This window comes from Pseudorca crassidens, chromosome 20 (genome assembly GCF_039906515.1).
Source record: "Pseudorca crassidens isolate mPseCra1 chromosome 20, mPseCra1.hap1, whole genome shotgun sequence".
Taxonomy (NCBI): domain Eukaryota; kingdom Metazoa; phylum Chordata; class Mammalia; order Artiodactyla; family Delphinidae; genus Pseudorca; species Pseudorca crassidens.
This window is the reverse complement of record NC_090315.1, coordinates 45,651,365-45,668,672: the sequence shown is the minus strand read 5'-3', so window position 1 is coordinate 45,668,672 and position 17,308 is coordinate 45,651,365. Positions and strand designations below refer to the sequence as shown.

General features: G+C 42.3%; 1 protein-coding gene across 1 annotated transcript; it reads left to right on the top strand.

Moving 5' to 3' along the window:
• The first annotated feature begins 5,408 nt into the window (after positions 1-5,408).
• NQO1 (NAD(P)H quinone dehydrogenase 1) lies at positions 5,409-15,704 on the top strand. Its single transcript, XM_067718408.1, is given in 7 exon segments — positions 5,409-5,414; positions 5,596-5,656; positions 11,871-12,035; positions 12,146-12,299; positions 13,298-13,312; positions 14,586-14,603; positions 15,168-15,704. Coding segments are annotated over 7 exon segments (828 nt in total). The 3' UTR covers positions 15,577-15,704.
• The last annotated feature ends 1,604 nt before the right edge of the window (positions 15,705-17,308 follow it).

The following is a 17,308-nucleotide window of genomic DNA, read 5'->3' as shown; positions in this document are numbered from 1 at the left end:
ATGAGAAAAAGGAAAAAAAATAAACAGGACAAGATCTGAATGGACATAAAAAAGTTATGAGGTTTATAAAAAAGGAATCCTGGGAAAGGAACTTTATGTGTAGTCAAGCTGGCTAAGATTGGAATGAATTTAAGTTTTTTTTAAAAAATAAATTTTAATATCAACAGTATACTGGTGCAAAATTAGAATTTAATTTTCTCTCTGTTAAAAGAAAAAAGTTTTATTGGACTTTTGGTCTGCTTTTGAAAGACTGTGGAAGTTTCCTTAAGTTTTAAGTAATCTGCTCAGAAAGCAAAGATTCTGTGTCTTATCAAAATAATTTACTGTGCATGTTTTCTTAAGTAATCAAAAACCTGATAAAGACAACACTGTCTTCTCAAAAGAGCTAAGTTTTGTTTACACTTAGGTGAATTTCTGTATTTGCCTTTAACATCATCTATTGTCATTTTGGTTAAATAGATAATTCAGTATTATTTCATAATGATCTGTGATCCTATTTAATCAAATGTTCAAACCTTTTGACATTTTCCCCAAATCAGATTCTAAAGAGAACCACAGAAGACCCAGAATTGCCAAAGCAATCCTGAGGAAAAAGAACAAAGCTGGAGGCATAACCCTCCCAGACTTCAGACAATACTACAAAGCTACAGTAATCAAAAGAGCATGGTACTGGCACAAAAAAGAGACATATGGATCAATGGAACAGAACAGAGAAACCCACACACCTAAGGTCAATTAATCTCTGACAAGGGAAGCAAGAATATTCAATAGAGAAAAGATAGTCTCTTCAGCGAGTGGTGTTGGGAAAGCTGAACGGCTGCATTTAAATCACTGAAGTTAAAACACTCCCTCACACCATACACAAAAATAAACCCAAAATGGCTTAAAGACAAATATAAGACATGACACCATAAAACTCCTAGAAGAGAACATAGGCAAAACATTCTCTGACATAAATCGTAGCACTGTTTTCTTAGGTCATCTCCCAAGGCAACAGAAATAAAAGCAAAAATAAACAAATGGGACCTAATCAAACTTATGAGCTTTTGCACAGCAAAGGAAATCATAAACAAAATGAAAAGGCAACCTATGGACTGGGAGAAAATATTTGCAAAAGACGTGACTGACAAGGGATTAATTTCCAAAATATACAAACAGCTCATACAACTCAATACAAAAAACCCCCGAACAACTCAATACAAAAAACCCCCGAACAACCCAATCAAAAAACGGACAGAAGACCTAAGTAGACATTTCTCCAAAGAAGACATACGATGACCAACAGGCACATGAAAAGATGCTCAACACAGCTATCAGAGAAATGCAAGTCAAAACTACAATGAGGTATTACCTCACACCAGTCAGAATGTCCATTATCAAAATATCTACAGGGGACCTCCTTGGTGGTCCAGTGTGTAAAACTCCACGTTTCCACTGCAGGGGGTGTGGGTTCGATCCCTGGTAGGGGAACTAAGATCCCACCTGCCATGCAGCGCTGCCAAAAAATATATATATATGTATATGTGTGTGTGTATATATATATATATGCACGTGCACACACACACACAAATAATAAATGCTGGAGAGGGTATGGAGAAAAGGGAAACCTACATTGTTGATGGGGATGTAAATTGGTGTAGCCACTATGGAAAACAGTACTGAGGTTCCTTAAAAAACTAAAAATAGAGTTGCCATATGATCCAGCAATCCCACTCCTGGGCATATATCCAGAGAAAACTCTAATTTGAAAAGATACATGCACCCCAATGTTCATAGCAGCAATATTCACAACAGCCAAGACATGGAAGCAACATAAATGTCCACTGACAGATTAATGGATAAAGAAGATGTGGTGTGTGTGTGTGTGTATATATATATATACATATACACACAATGGAATATTACTCAGCCACAAAAAAGAATGAAATAATGCCATTTGCACTAATATAGATGCAACTAGAGATTATCATACTAAGTGAAGTCAGAAAGAGAAAGACAAATACCATATGATACCACTTATATGTGGAATCTAAAATATGACACAAATGAACTTCTCTACGAAGCAGAAACAGAGTTACCACAGGAGAACAGACTTGTGGTTGCCAAGGGGGACAGGCGTGGGAGAGGGATGGATTAGGAGTTCGGGATTAGTAGATGCAAACTATTACATATAGAATGGATGGATGAGCTCCTACTGTATAGCACAGGGAACTATATTCAATGTGCTGGGATAAACCATAATGGAAAAGAATATAAAAAATAATGTATATATATGGGTAACTGAGCCACTTTGCTGTACAGCAGAAATTAGCACAACATTGTAAATCAACTATACTTCAGTAAAAAAAAAAAAAAAAAAACACAGAACATTTCTTTCCATTCTACCTTCCCTCTCTGTCCTTTTCTCAAATCTTTTTTTTTTTTGGTTGCGCTGTGCAGAATGTGGGATCTTAGTTCTCTGGCCAGGGATTGAACCCATGCCCCCCTCAGTGGAAGCACAGAGTCTTAACCACTGGACTGCCAGGGAAGTCCCTCCTTTTCCCAGTTCTTACACCATGAAGGTCTTTATGATTCTTTTGCCTTGCTCTGGCCTGGAAAGACAATGCCACTATTCACATATCTCAGGCCATTGCAAAGGGGGATAATCAAACCTCCAAATGACTGTTAGACTTGCCATGCTGCTGCGGATCCTGTAGTTCTACCCATCACAAAATTCCCCCAATTTCTTTTTTTTTTTTAATTAATGAATTTATTTATTTTTGGCTGCGTTGGGTCTTTATTGCTGTGTGTGGGCTTTCTCTAGATGAGGTAAGCGGGGGCTACTCTTCACTGAGGTGCATGGACTTCTCATTGCGGGGGCTTCTTTTTGTTGTTGTTGTTGTTGCAGAGCACGGACCCTAGGCGCACGGGCTTCAGTAGTTGCAGCACGTGGGCTCAGTAGTTGTGGCTCACGGGCTCTAGAGCACAGGGTCAGTAGTTCTGGTGCACGGGCTTAGTTGCTCCACGGCATGTGGGATCTTCCCAGACCAGGGATCGAACCTGTGTCCCCGGAATTGGCAGGCGGATTCTTAACCACTGCGCCACCAGGGAAGTCCCCTCCCTGACTTCTAATGCCTCAGTTTCTCTGGAACAAACTTAGCTCCCTCTCTATTGTGTCAGACTCCCTAGCCCTGGGGTCCATTTCCCTGACTCTGGTTAACAACCGCAAACCTGGGGAAACTTGCATCCAGGCTTCATACAAAGACACAAGATAAGGGTAACCAGAAGAAAACTGCCTGTGCAGTCTACAGACCTTAAATTTTCCTGGTTGTCACCTTTCCAGTCTCAAGTCACAGAGTCATACCGAGATTACTAGGAGGCATCATGATTCAAACTTTGCTTCCGTTGGCAGATCCCTACTGCCCAGGCTAAGAGTAAGTACAAATGAGGCTATGATCAAGGATCTCTCCTTAACTCTTGAAGATATCACAGAATCTGCTGCTAAAGCAATATCTGCCCAACAAAAATCGCTAGACTCTCTGGTCAAAGTTGTTCTTGAAAATAGGAGAGTCCCTGACTATCTTTTGCTGAGCAGGGAGGTAATTGCGCTGTAGCCCATACCACTTGCTACACTTGGACTGACACTTCTGGGAAAGTTGAGACTCAGTTACATAAGACCATTGGATAAGCCAGTTGACTTTAAAAAGTGACTCCTTCTGGACTTCCTTGGTGGTCCAGTGGTTAAGAATCCACCTTCCAATGCAGGGGATGTGGGTTCGAGCCCTGGTCAGGGAACTAAGATCCCACGTGCCGCAGGGCAGCTAAGCCTGCACGCCACAACTAGAAGAGCCTGCACGCCGCAATTAAGACCCAACGCAAAGGGTGAGCTGTGACAGGGCGAGAGAGAGTCATGGACATATACACACTAACAAACGTAAGGTAGATAGCTAGTGGGAAGCAGCCGCATGGCACAGGGATATCGGCTCGGTGCTTTGTGACCCCCTGGAGGGGTGGGATAGGGAGGGTGGGAGGGAGGGAGATGCAAGAGGGAAGAGATATGGGAACATATGTATATGTATAACTGATTCACTTTGTTATAAAGCAGAAACTAACACACCATTGTAAAGCAATTATACCCCAATAAAGATGTTAAAAAAAAAAGACCCAACGCAGCCATAAATAAATAGGTAGATAAATATTTTTTTAAAAGTAACTCCTTCAACAGGGTCTTTGACTTACATGATTCTGATTGGTTTGGGTCTTGGGGACCGTGGCTCTCAAATGCACTCCAGACACTCCTGCTTATAAAAATCATAGTTGTCTCCAGGTGTACTATATTTTCTCAGAAGTTTTTTTTTTAATTTATTTTTTATTTTTGGGTCTTCGTTGCTGCACGTGGGCTTTTCTCTGGTTGCTACTCTTCATTGTGGTGTGCAGGCGCCTCATTGCGGTGGTTTCTCTTGTTGGGAGCACGGGCTCTAGGCGCACGGGCTTCAGTAGTTGTGGTGCATGGGCTTCAGTAGTTGAGCCTCACGGGCTCTAGAGCGCAGGCTCAGTAGTTGTGGCACACGGGCTTAGTTGCTCCACAGCATGTGGGATCTTCCCGGACCAGGGATAGAACCCGTGTCTCCTGCATTGGCAGGTGGATTCTTAACCACGGCGCCACCAGGGAAGCCCTCAAAAGTTTTAAATGCATATTTGCAACTGCTAACCACCAAGCTAATGATTTCCCTAAGACTAGAATCTCAGAAGAGGATCAAAGAGAAAGACCGACTTAAAGAAAGTGAACACGATACAGCATTGTCAACTATGAATAAATACCACACACAGACTCAGCAAAAACTTCGAGAATTCCAGAGTTTAGTTTGGAGTAGCACTAGAGCCTGAACAATTTTTTTATTTTTTAAATCACATCTCTCAGGCTGAGAGTCTGATCAAAACGAGGCATTGTTTAAAACAAGACAACAGGGACTTCCCATTTCTGGGGGCCTAGAGTGGAAGCATCTGGGAGCGGCTGTTTCCCTCTAGGTTATTCCTTCTTCAGCTGTCTGGAGGGCACCAATACCTCTCCTGAAATACTAGGGTGAAAACTATTTCCTGATTTTCTAATTCTACAGAATGTTCTGTATTTATGTGTAACTTAGACAAAAAAAAGGGGGGGAGCTAGTGAGGGAAAATGGGAAGATGTAGATCTTGTATAACTAGTATTAGCCTACCCAGCTAACCAAATCTCGAGGTGAACTGAATCATCCAGAGAACTTGTTTGCAAGTAACAGATGCATCCAACCAGCAGCACATTCCTTGAGGAATTCAGTGAGCCCAGAGAGTAGAAGCAGAATGCATGAAACTATTTGACTATTTGAGGGTCTGCCCTTATTATATTTCCAATAGGTTTGCCTTGATTGCTTATTCTTCCTGCCAAAACGATCATGCGGGTAAGATGTCTATTACTGCTAAAGAGATCTAGACATGCTTTACATTGACATGATGAACCACAATCCTTTCTGTGCCAGCTTTATCTTTTTTGTCATTAAGTTCTATGTTGGTCATCAATGAAACTGCAGGTTGACAGAGTACAGTTTGATCTGAGAGGTTAGTAAAAACTCTTGGTTTCAGATTGGCCTGAGTATGAAGCCAGAGAATTGTAGGAATGTCAGAGCAATAGATGGGGACAGAGGTCAGCCCCCGAGAGACAGGATGATCTGGCCACCAGAATGTACTCTCCACAAAGACAAAGATTTGTGTCTCTTTTGTACACTGATATATTCCAAATGCCTAGAGCAGTGCCTGGTGTGTAGTAGGTGCTCAATAAACCATGGTGGAGAGGCTGAGAGGATGGGTCAGTGAGAACATTAGCATTTCAAGGCAGGGAAAGAAGGTTGGCTAGTGTGGATGTGGGGTGGAAATAGAAAATGTAGGATGGTGAAGAAGGCACAAGGGCTTTCAGGACATAAAGAAGTGACACTGGATTGGGGGCATATTACTTAGGGCCTGAGATCTGAAAGGGAACCGGTGCAGGGAGAGAGAAGCACTAACAAGATGTGCTTAGCTGTGTTAGATGGTCACTTCTGTCGATGTGCAGGATAAGAAAAACTGAATGATAAACTAGAGGTACTGGTAATAATCCCGTTTGTCTTTCAAGACAGCTCAGATGGCAACTCCTTCTGAAGGCCTTTGCTGAGGGGTCAGCCCTGAAGTGAACAGTTTTCCTCTATTAGTTATTAGTGTATGTGTCTTACGCCTTTCTTAGGGTAAATTTCAAGAAAGTCAAGCCTGTCATGTAGCTAGTTAAATGGCACGAAGGGAAACTGAACCCTCCAAGTCCAAAAAAACTCAGATATGGCCGTGAAAAATGACTTGGAAACAAGCAACTGGGGCTTATGCTTTGGTAGTAAATCTCTTTCTTTACCCTTATCTCTGGCAAATACACATGACCTTTCTGTTAATTGCAAATGAATGCTCTGTTAATTGCCTATTCATAGCCTTTGACCATTTTTCTACTGGGTTGTTTTTAAGAATCTATATATTCCAGATACTGAACTTTGTTGGTTATATTTCTTGCAAATATATTCTTCCTGTTTGTATCTCGTCTTACTTTTTTCTTATTTTTGAAGGTAACTGTCATGCCTATACTGTAGTTAGTAGATGGTAAGCTCTTTGAAAGCAAGGGATAGATGTCCTGATTTTCTCATTTTCTAGGAAGCGCCTTTATCTTTTACTGCTTACAAAATGCTTGTTAGGGCTTCCCTGGCGGCGCAGTGGTTAAGAATCCGCCTGCCAATGCAGGGGACACGGGTTCAAGCCCTGGTCCGGGAAGATCCCACATGCCGTGCAGCAACTGAGCCTGTGGAGCAACTAAGCCCGTGCACTGCAGCTACTGAGCCTGTGTGCCTAGAGCCCGTGCTCCGCAACAAAAGAAGCCACCGCAATGCACCATAACGAAGAGTAGCCCCCCACTCGCTGCAACTAGAGAAAGCTTGCACACAGCAACGAAGACTCAATGCAGCCAAAAATAAATAATTTTTAAAAACTGCTTGTTGGGCTTCCCTGGTGGCGCAGTGGTTGAGAGTCCGCCTGCCGATGCAGGGGACACGGGTTCGTGCCCCGGTCTGGGAAGATCCCACATGCCGCGGAGCGGCTGGGCCCGTGAGCCATGGCCGCTGAGCCTGCGCGTCCGGAGCCTGTGCTCCGCAACGGGAGAGGCCACAGCAGGGAGAGGCCCGCGTACCACAAAAAAAACCCAAAAACAAACAAAGAAAAAAACTGCTTGTTAATGTTGATAAGTAAAAAATATATATATATTGGGCTTCCCTGGTGGCGCAGTGGTTGGGAGTCCGCCTGCCGATGCAGGGGACGCGGGTTCGTGCCCTGGTCTGGGGGGATCCCGCGTGCCGCGGAGCGGCTGGGCCCGTGAGCCATGGCCGCTGGGCCTGTGCGTCCGGAGCCTGTGCTCCGCAGCGGGAGAGGCCACGGCAGTGAGAGGCCCGCGTACCGCAAAAAAAAAAAAAAATATATATATATATACACACACATATATATATTTTTAAAAATATGTAGGTAAGGAGTAAGCCAAGAGAATAAAAACTGACAAAGCAGTATTTAGTAAACACTGATGTGACTAATGCAAAGATAAATCACAAAGAAAATGCATATCAGAGATTAATATACTCACATCGCTCTCAGTAGCGTTCAGTCCATGAGTTGATAAGAAAGGGGGGTGGGAATTTGTTGAGGCAGGCTCAGGAATTCCTTTCCATTTTCCCAGGCAGCGTCAGAAGCAGATATATCACTTCTGTAGCATTTAAATCCTCATCAAATTTATATTCCACCAAATCTGAGTTTATGGAGTCTGAAACGCCAGGACCAAGCTTGGAAATCCTCTATTTTGGCAAGCGCCAAAAGCTTGCCTGAAGCTTACACGTGGCTGAAGCTTACACGTGGCTGAATTTAAGCCAGTAGGAGCTGCCTACACCAGGTGTGGTTAATACTGAAAGCAGGGCAAGAACTGAAGCCTCACACATCCCTTTCTAGTTAATTTTCTTCAAACAATAGCGAAAAAAGTTGCAGGTGCATTCTCTCCCAGCTCCACCCAGTCGCTGCTGTTCAGAGTTCTTAAGGTATGAAATTGTGGCACCAATTTTCGGGAGAACGGTGGTGGTAAACTTCCTTTCTCTGGTACTCCTCCCCACGCCCTACACGTTGTTGCATAGATTTATCTATGTCTATATATTTTTAAATTATTCCAGCTTCACCACGTAGTATGTACATTTGGGTAACTGCTTAAGGTTTCTGTGCTTGTTTTCCCATCCATAATATGAGGATACTAATTCTGTTTACCTCATAGGGTTGCTGTGACAACTGAAAAAGAATACAAAGCACTTAGAACAGTGCCTAGCACGTAGTTAGCACCCTTTACATGCTGCTATTGCGAAAGTAAAGCAGGTTCGTTCTAACAACTTTATTAACACAAAGGAGGTCCAAGAAAAAGTTCACCTTTCCCCTCTGCCTCTACCCTCTTGCCATCTCTTACTTACCTAAGGAAACTAGTAACGGTTTCATGTGATCATTCCACATCTTTTTTCCCCCTCATACCAATATACTGCAAATCTACCTATATATATGGAGTTAATAAAAGTGGATTCACATTCACTCATTTTATCATTTAACGATATATCCTGGATATCTTTCAGGGTGACTATGTGTAGCTAACTCATTCTTGTTAAGAGCAAATATTCTGTAGTATGTGTGTATCGTAATATATTCAAATGTGCTCCAGAAATAGATAATCGGGGTTATGTCTAATTTTTGCCAATGACTAGAATGGTTCAGTACACATCCTTGCTCTTCCATCCTGATGCTTTCAGTCTGTAGGACAGATTCCCCAAAGTTGGACAACTAGATCAAAGATTTATGTGCCTTTAAAATGTTTAAAGATTCAGCCTGATTACCTTCCCCAAAGGCTGAGGCAACTCATATTCCCACCAGCAACGTGCCAGTTTTCCTGAAATCTTTTTTTTTTTTAATTTACCTCACCCTTCCTCGCCTCCTCCATCTTCTTCTTTTTTTTTTTTTTAATTTATTTATTTATTTTTGGTTGTGTTGGGTCTTCGTTTCTGTGCGAGGGCTTTCTCTAGTTGCAGCGAGCGGAGGCCACTCTTCATTGCGGTGCACGGGCCTCTCACTGTCGTGGCCTCTCTTGTTGCGGAGCACAGGCTCCAGATGCGCAGGCTCAGTAGTTGTGGCTCACGGGCCTAGTTGCTCTGCGGCATGTGGGATCTTCCCAGACCAGGGCTCGAACCCGTGTCCCCTGCAGTGGCAGACAGATCCTCAACCACTGTGCCACCAGGGAAGCCCTTCCTGAAATCTTAAATTGCCCTTGATGTTATTTGTCTTAAATTGTTTTGCCAACTGATCGGTATATAATGTCTCATTTTATTTTTATTTTATTTATTTTTTTGCTACACCACGTGGCGTGTGGGATCTTAGTTCCCTGAGCAGAGATCAAACCCGTGCCCACTGCAGTGGAAGTGCGGAGTCTTAACCACTGGACCAGCAGGGAAGTCCCATGATGCCTTATTTTAATTTGCTTTTCCTTGCAGGCCTGACAGGGCACGTTCTCATTTGTTTATTGTTGTTTGCAATTTCCTTCCCTGAATCATGTGTTCATATCCTTGACTTTTTCTTCTATTGCATTGTCTTTTCCTAATTATTTGTAGGCATTCTTTAGGATTTTAACTCTTTGTGATGAGTTCTGGATATCTTCTCCTGATTGTCTTTTGCTTCTGTATATGGGACCTTTTGTTAAATACAAATTTTTGATGTTTATATGGCTTTATCTCTCAGGCTTTTCCTTCACGGTTTCTGAATCTCTAGTCTTTCTTAAAAAGTAGCCTCTGTCCAGAGGTTATACAAATTCTCCCTTTCATCCCATACTATTCTTTTTTTTTTTAAAGGTTTTTAAAATAACATTTATGGGGCTTCCCTGGTGGCGCAGTGGTTGAGAGTCTGCCTGCCGATGCAGGGGACACGGGTTTGTGCCCCGGTCCGGGAGGATCCCACATGCCGCGGAGCGGCTGGGCCTGTGAGCCATGGCCGCTGAGCCTGCGCATCCGGAGCCTGTGCTCTGCAACGGGAGAGGCCACAACAGTAAGAGGCCCGCGTACCACCAAAAAAAAAAACCCAAAACAAAACAAACAAACAAAAAATAACATTTATGTCTTAAAAGTTAACATGTGCATAACAGGAAACCAAAAATCATTAGAAGCAAAAAACAAAGTTATCCATAATCACAAATAGTTTACTGTTTGATGTGTCCTTCTAGGTCTTGTTTATGTAGGTAGCTACACAACTAAGCATCCATTTTTATGTAAATAAGACCATACAGTTATGTATCATGCTTTTTCACATATCACGAATATCTACCATTTCAAAGTCCCAAAGCTATGAGTATTTTCACAACCAAGAATACACTATACCAACTCAGTCTGGAAGGGAAAAATGTAATCTTGCCTTTCTTGGCGACAAAAATTTCATAAAAGACAAAATGGCAACAGGCCTCTAGATAAAGATATTGGCAAGAGTTATGATTAAAATACTGCAATCCCTTAATGTTCAATTAAAAATGAGACATAAAGCAACAGAGTGCACAAAGCATCCTATACTATTCTTTTTTTTTTTTGGTGGGGTTTTTTTTTAATTTTATTTATTTTTTTATACAGCAGGTTCTTATTAGTCATCAATTTTATACACATCAGTGTATACATTTCAATCCCAATCGCCCAATTCATCACACCACCACCACCACCACCCGCCGCTTTCCCCCCTTGATGTCCACACGTTTGTTCTCTACCTCTGTGTTTCAATTTCTGCCCTGCAAATCGGTTCATCTGTACTATTTTTCTAGGTTCCACATATATGCGTTAATATACGATATTTTTCTCTTTCTGACTTACTTGACTCTGTATGACAGTCTCTAGATCCATCCACGTCTCAACAAATGACCCAATTTTGTTCCTCTTTATGGCTGAGTAATATTCCATTGTATATATGTACCACATCTTCTTTATCCATTCATCTGTCGATGGGCATTTAGGTTGCTTCCATGACTTGGCTATTGTAAATAGTGCTGCAATGAACACTGGGGTACATGTGTCTTTTTGAATTATGGTTTTCTCTGGGTATATGCCCAGTAGTGGGATTGCTGGATCATATGATAATTCTATTTTTAGTTTTTTAAGGAACCTCCATACTGTTCTCCATAGTGGCTGTATCAATTTACATTCCCACCAACAGTGCAAGAGGGTTCCCTATCCCATACTATTCTAATAGTTTCATTTTTTAAAATGTAGATCTTTAATCTGCCAGCAAATTGTTGCTGTATGTGGTGTGTTAGTGGGATAGTTAAAACCCAAAACTTTAATACAATAGACACACTGAAAAGCGCACAAGTTCTAAGTGAATTTTCACAAACGGAAGACACACTTGTGTAATCTGCACCCAGATCGAGAAATAGAATACGGCCAGCACCCCAAAAGCCCATTTGTCCCCTTCTAGTCACTATCCCCTGATGGAGGGTAATTGCTATACTGACTTCTAACACCTTACGTTAGTCTTCTAAGGGGATAATTTTATTTTCATGCAGATGGCTGTTTAAGTATGCCAACACCATTTACTAAATTAGCCACTGTTTTCCCAGTGAGTTAAAATGCCTCCTTTGATTGTTGGTACTTGTAAGGAGAAAATATATTTTTTGATGCAGTGGATGGATTGCATAACCCAAGGTCTAACAAAGTCACGTCTTCCATTATGGATCCCAGCTGGGCTCACCTGTAGCCAGAGCTTTGCTGGTTGGTGACTGATTTTCTCCATGTTCCTTGTGTGTGTCTAAATAGTTAGAAAAGCACTGATCCTACTGGCCCACTCAGAGAGGACATCCTTCAACTATGCCATGAAGGAGGCCGCCGTAGAGGCTTTGAAGAGGAAAGGATGGGAGGTCACTGTGTCGGACCTGTATGCCATGAACTTCAATCCCGTCATCTCCAGAAACAACATCACAGGTGGGAGCAGCTCTCCCCTTTAATTAGGTCTTTGTGGAACTTCTCGCCTGTGGGTTCTCTGGCCCCACCTTGGCCCCTCTGGCGTCAGCCTCTCTTTTTCCTCTCTGCAGGTAAACTGGAGGACCCCGGGAACTCTCAGTATCCTGCCGAGTCTGTTCTAGCTTATAAAGAAGGCTGTCTGAGCCCAGATATTGTGGCCGAACAAAAGAAGCTGCAAGCCACAGACCTTGTGATTTTTCAGGTGTGGCTAAGACATCAAAAGGGGTGTTGGGACACTTGCGTTCTTTTTGTCCTAGACCTGGCACCTAATTAGCTATGTAATCTTAGGAAAGTAACAGCCACTTGACTGCATTCTCTGTAGAGAAGGGTGATTACTTCAAAGGCGCAGTGTTACACAGATTTACAGATGTCGTGAATCTGGCTGTACTACTCTTTGAAAATATGACTGTGATGGCAGAGATGACATTTGAGCCTTGAGCTTTTTTTCCCTAGTATGTTTAATCTTTTTCTTCAGTTAGTTATTTCTTGTGGAATCACTCAAGTTTGCAATTCTCCCCCGCCCCCATCTCCATAAGCATCCTGAAATTAGTTTGTGGAGCTGCTATCTGGAGGATTTGGACTCCACAGAAAGTTCATTAATCCCCCTGAAGGGTCACTGAAAACGAGATACCTGAATTGGGCAGAGAATGATATTCATGTCCCCGTGGATACCCTGCAGAGAGTACATGGAGCCACTGCCACCAGTGGAGATGGAAAGCACTGCCTTCTTATTCTGTAAAAGAAAAGTCATTACCTTCCACATCTCCTTGGTGACAGGAAGTTTATGAAACAGCCCCAGGGGAAAGAACACAAAGGTCCCCCCTCCCATCTGTTGTTTATGTTACTTCATACATTGGCTCCTCTGAGCCTCACAGTATTGACTCTGCAGAAATACCAGCCTGGAAGATGGTACACAGAGGGGCAGGCCCAGGATTCCATACTCCTGGATGTGGCAAATCAGGTGAAGGTTGTCATGGTAACACAAAATCAGTGCTGACTGCTGGTGCCTAGGTGGAGTTATTTGTTGTTTTTTATCTATCTCCGCACACTGCTAGGCATGTATCTAGGCTTGTAATCCAGGAGCTCTAAAAATGTTTCTTGTATAGTTTTGGGTGTCTGCAAAATGAAGACAGACTGACTTTTTTATTACGGACAATTTCAAACATACATAAAGAAGAGAAAATAGTATAATGATGCATCCACCACCCAGCTTTAACTCTCAGTATCCCCTCACTCCTGTTTTTTCCTGGAGTATTTTAAAGAAAATCCTGAACATCATGTCAAAATATCTATGAAAATATCTATTAAAAATTTTGGGAGAGACATGCATCTCTCCCTAAGGGACCTGGAGCCTGATTTTGGTATCTAATTGTGCTCAAAACTCTGCCTCAGGACAGAATCTACCTAGAATCCAGGTGTTAGAAAAAGCAGAACCATCAACCTACCCAGAAAGGTCCCTTGTCATACACGGCAGCATACGAGTAAGCAAACTCCCCTATGAGCACTCACTCAAACCAGCCTTTCAGGATGGCAGGGACTCCAAACCACTGCAGGGGGAACTGTGGGGCAGAGGACAAAGAGGTCAGATGGGGAACACCCCCAAAATAGAAGACTTAGGGTGCTTAGCTGCTGCCCATGATGTCACTGAGGGGCGAACTTCCTTCAGGACCTGTCATCCCTTCTGGAGGAGTTAGCACATTCAAGAAAAGAAAATTTTAAAGAAAAGAAAATTATTGTCCTTGGTCAGTCAACTTGACACTCCTGTTTCTGCCTAAAAATACAAATATTGGGTGGGTGTGAAGAAACACATGCAATAAGATTTGCTTCTATGAAATCACATTTGGCAGCCAAGTATGAACAGCAAGGATTGCAGGCAAAGTTGGCTTCAGTGTGTGTTGCCTAAATCAATATTTTCCCAAGAGCTTGCTTTTGTGGGTGTGGTTTCAAAAATACGAAACCTGTACCTTGTGCTCACGGATTTAAAATCCTATCATTTAGAATAAACAGAACCACTCACATATGCAAACAAATGATCTGTGTGACTTAAGTTCATCAGGGAATTGCCATGAGAAAGACCTATTGGGCCTCTTGTCCTGGTAAAAGCTAAGCAAGGACATACCAGTATTTCTTCTTCTCCTTGACTCACTTAAAGGCAGTAACAACAGGAACATGCCCAGAGGTTAAAAAACAAAACTAGGACAGAGAAAGAATTTTTAAGACTTGATAGGTCTCTCTTTGAAGGGTGGTTGACCTACAGGAAAGGGGATAAGGAAGTAGAGTTTTAGGACACGACTGAGAATGAGACCTGTATTCTCACCCTGAATCTGCCAGTAATTTGCCTCATCAGTAAAAAGAGGGGCTTGAGGTATCTCTAATAGCTTCTCACATTCTCACATTTATGATGCTCCAATTGTGAGGGGCCAGATCTGCAGCTTTTAGGATAAATGTGCAGGTTGTTTAGGCAAGTAGATTTGGTTCCTTGTGAATGTTCTACAGTCAGGGCTGAAAAAGAATTGGTTGGTTTGCCAGGTATTAAAAGTTTACTCTCTCAAGTTGTTCTTGGAGGGACTTCCCTGGTGGTGCAGTGGTTAAGACTCCGCGCTCCCAATGCAGGGGGCCTGGGTTCGATCTCTGGTCAGGGAACTAGATCCCACACGCATGCCGCAACTAAGGGTGTGCATGCCGCAACTAAGGAGCCCGCCTGCTGCAACTAAGACCCAGCGAAACCAAATAAATAAATATTTTTAAAAAAGGGGCCACCTATAGGATTAGGGAATTAATATTAACATTGGAGAATAAATGGTAAGAATAATTTATCAAGACTTGTCTAGTAATGTAGGGAGGCAGAGAAATGCACATGTGCATGCCTTGGCAAGGGTCAGTTGCCAAGAAGCTGAAACTCACCCTTAGGTAATAGAACTTTGGGCACTTTTGGCAGAGAATGCCAGGCTGGCACAGTTTCAAGGTTTTCTTCATTCAAAGAAGAGCACAGCTGAATAGGCTAAAATAGGTAACAACTAGGTACAGAAAGCACAAGGTGAGAGGGTGGAGCTATGAACTAATTTTCCAGGGTGCCTCAGGCCTCCACATCAGAGTGTCCTGTTGGGAAACCCAGATTAACTTTTGTTGTTTGTATATGGTACAAGGTCTGTGGGGTTTGATCTGTAACTCACCTCTGTGCTTTGTGTATCCCCAGAGTGGCACTCTGCATTTCTGTGGCTTCCAAGTCTTGGAACCTCAACTGACATATAGCATTGGGCACACTCCCGAGGATGTCCGAATTCAGATCCTGGAAGGATGGAAGAAACGCCTGGAGAATATTTGGGATGAGATGCCACTGTATTTTGCTCCAAGTAGACTCTTTGACCTAAACTTCTAGGCAGGATTCTTAATGAACAAGGAGGTACAGGATGAACAGAAAAATAAGAAATTTGGCCTTTCAGTGGGCCATCACTCGGGCAAGTCCATCCCAACGGACAACCAGATCAAAGCCAGAAAATAAGATTAACAAGACTTGATTTCCTTCTAAAATATAGCCAAATCTAGACTTCTTTCTTGGGGTTCCTTGACTTGCTTTAGTTTTTAAGATTTGTGTTTTTCTTTTGCCACAAGGAATGGATAGAACAGACTATATTCATACATTTTTGTATAGTTTTGTTAAACATAACCAATTCTGTTTTTTTTTTAATTATTAATTTATTTATTTATGGCTGCGTTGGGTCTTCATTGCTGCATGTGGGCTTTCTCTAGTTGCAGCGAGTGGGGGCTATTCTTCGTTGCGGTGCACGGGCTTCTCATGTAGTGGCTTCTCTTGTGCAGCACAGGCCCTAGGCGCATGGGCTTCAGTAGTTGTGGCACGTGGGCTCAGTAGTTGTGGCACGTGGGCTCTAGAGCACAGGCTTAGTAGTGGCACACGGGCTTAGTTGCTCCGCAGCACGTGGGATCTTCCTGGACCAAGGCTTGAACCCGCGTCCCCTGCATTGGCAGGCGGATTCTTAGCCACTACGCCACCAGGGAAGTCCCAAATGTAACCAACTGCTATCATGGCAAAATCTGATTAGGCTCAAAAGGCCTCTCAGGCTTAGGACGTAAAGCCGGAGAGAAGGGTGTAGAAAGATCCCAGACAGTATTCTTTAAGGTCCTCTACACAATTTAATTCCTCTCTTTAGAGATACATTTTTAGGAATAAATCTGGCTAGAGAGCATCCAACTCCTCAATGATCTATTTTTCTTTTAATTACCTCTCTGTGGTTTATGGCAGAAGGGAATTGCTCAGAGAAAGAAATGACGAAATCTGTCTGACCTAAGGGACTTGTTTAGTAATTACTACTCTCTGCTTGTTTGTGAGATATATTGGCTTTAATTACTACACAATGAATATTATGCCTAATACGAGTGTCATTCTCCTTCAGCTTTTGTTGTTTCTATACAGTGCACACAGACACCTTGAAATGAAAAGCTAAAAAAAACCTCTTTAATTCAATCTTCTAATTTAATGTCTGCAAATAAACCAACACCTCTAAACACTACATCTGCTACAATGAATGAATTCACGAAAGGAAACAGTACTCCCAGTATCTAAAAACAGCTTGCCACAAACAGTACTTTATTTCAGATCCATGTAACTAACCTTCTGGAAGTTTTTCCTGTATCATTGATAAACTGATGACTTGCCTTTTAAAGATGTGTTTTGGTTTCATGAATTTAGGGACAAAATTGTGAGCCTAGAGTTTCATTAACTTTGGTGAACAATTTTGGCGTAACATTCTAACTTCCTATTTAAATGATTGAGGTGCACCTCTACTCACTGTTGGTATAACCTAAGTAGAAAATGATGAAAGAACGCCCTCTTGTGGTGCACAGAAAGAAACATGAGAAAATGATGCAAAGCAAGGTTGCATGAAACTGGGAACAGCCTCTTACCTGCCAAGGAAATGATGGCGTCAGGCTGGAGAACCTCATGTGCTAGATGCCAGCAGGCACTGGGTATTCTTTCCACAATATCCACAATGGCAGATGGCTGGGTGCTTCAGTTTGAAAACATATGAAAATATTTACTGTTGCCTTCATCTTCACTGTAGTTTTATGTAAATTTCTAAAAGTTCCAAATGAAATAAATAAAATCCATTTCTACAAAACAGACCCACACTCACTGGTTTCAGAGAAGCTAGTGACAGAGGCATTCAGGCAAAAGTGGAATCTACTGGGCAAGAAGCAATCAGAGGATTCAGTGA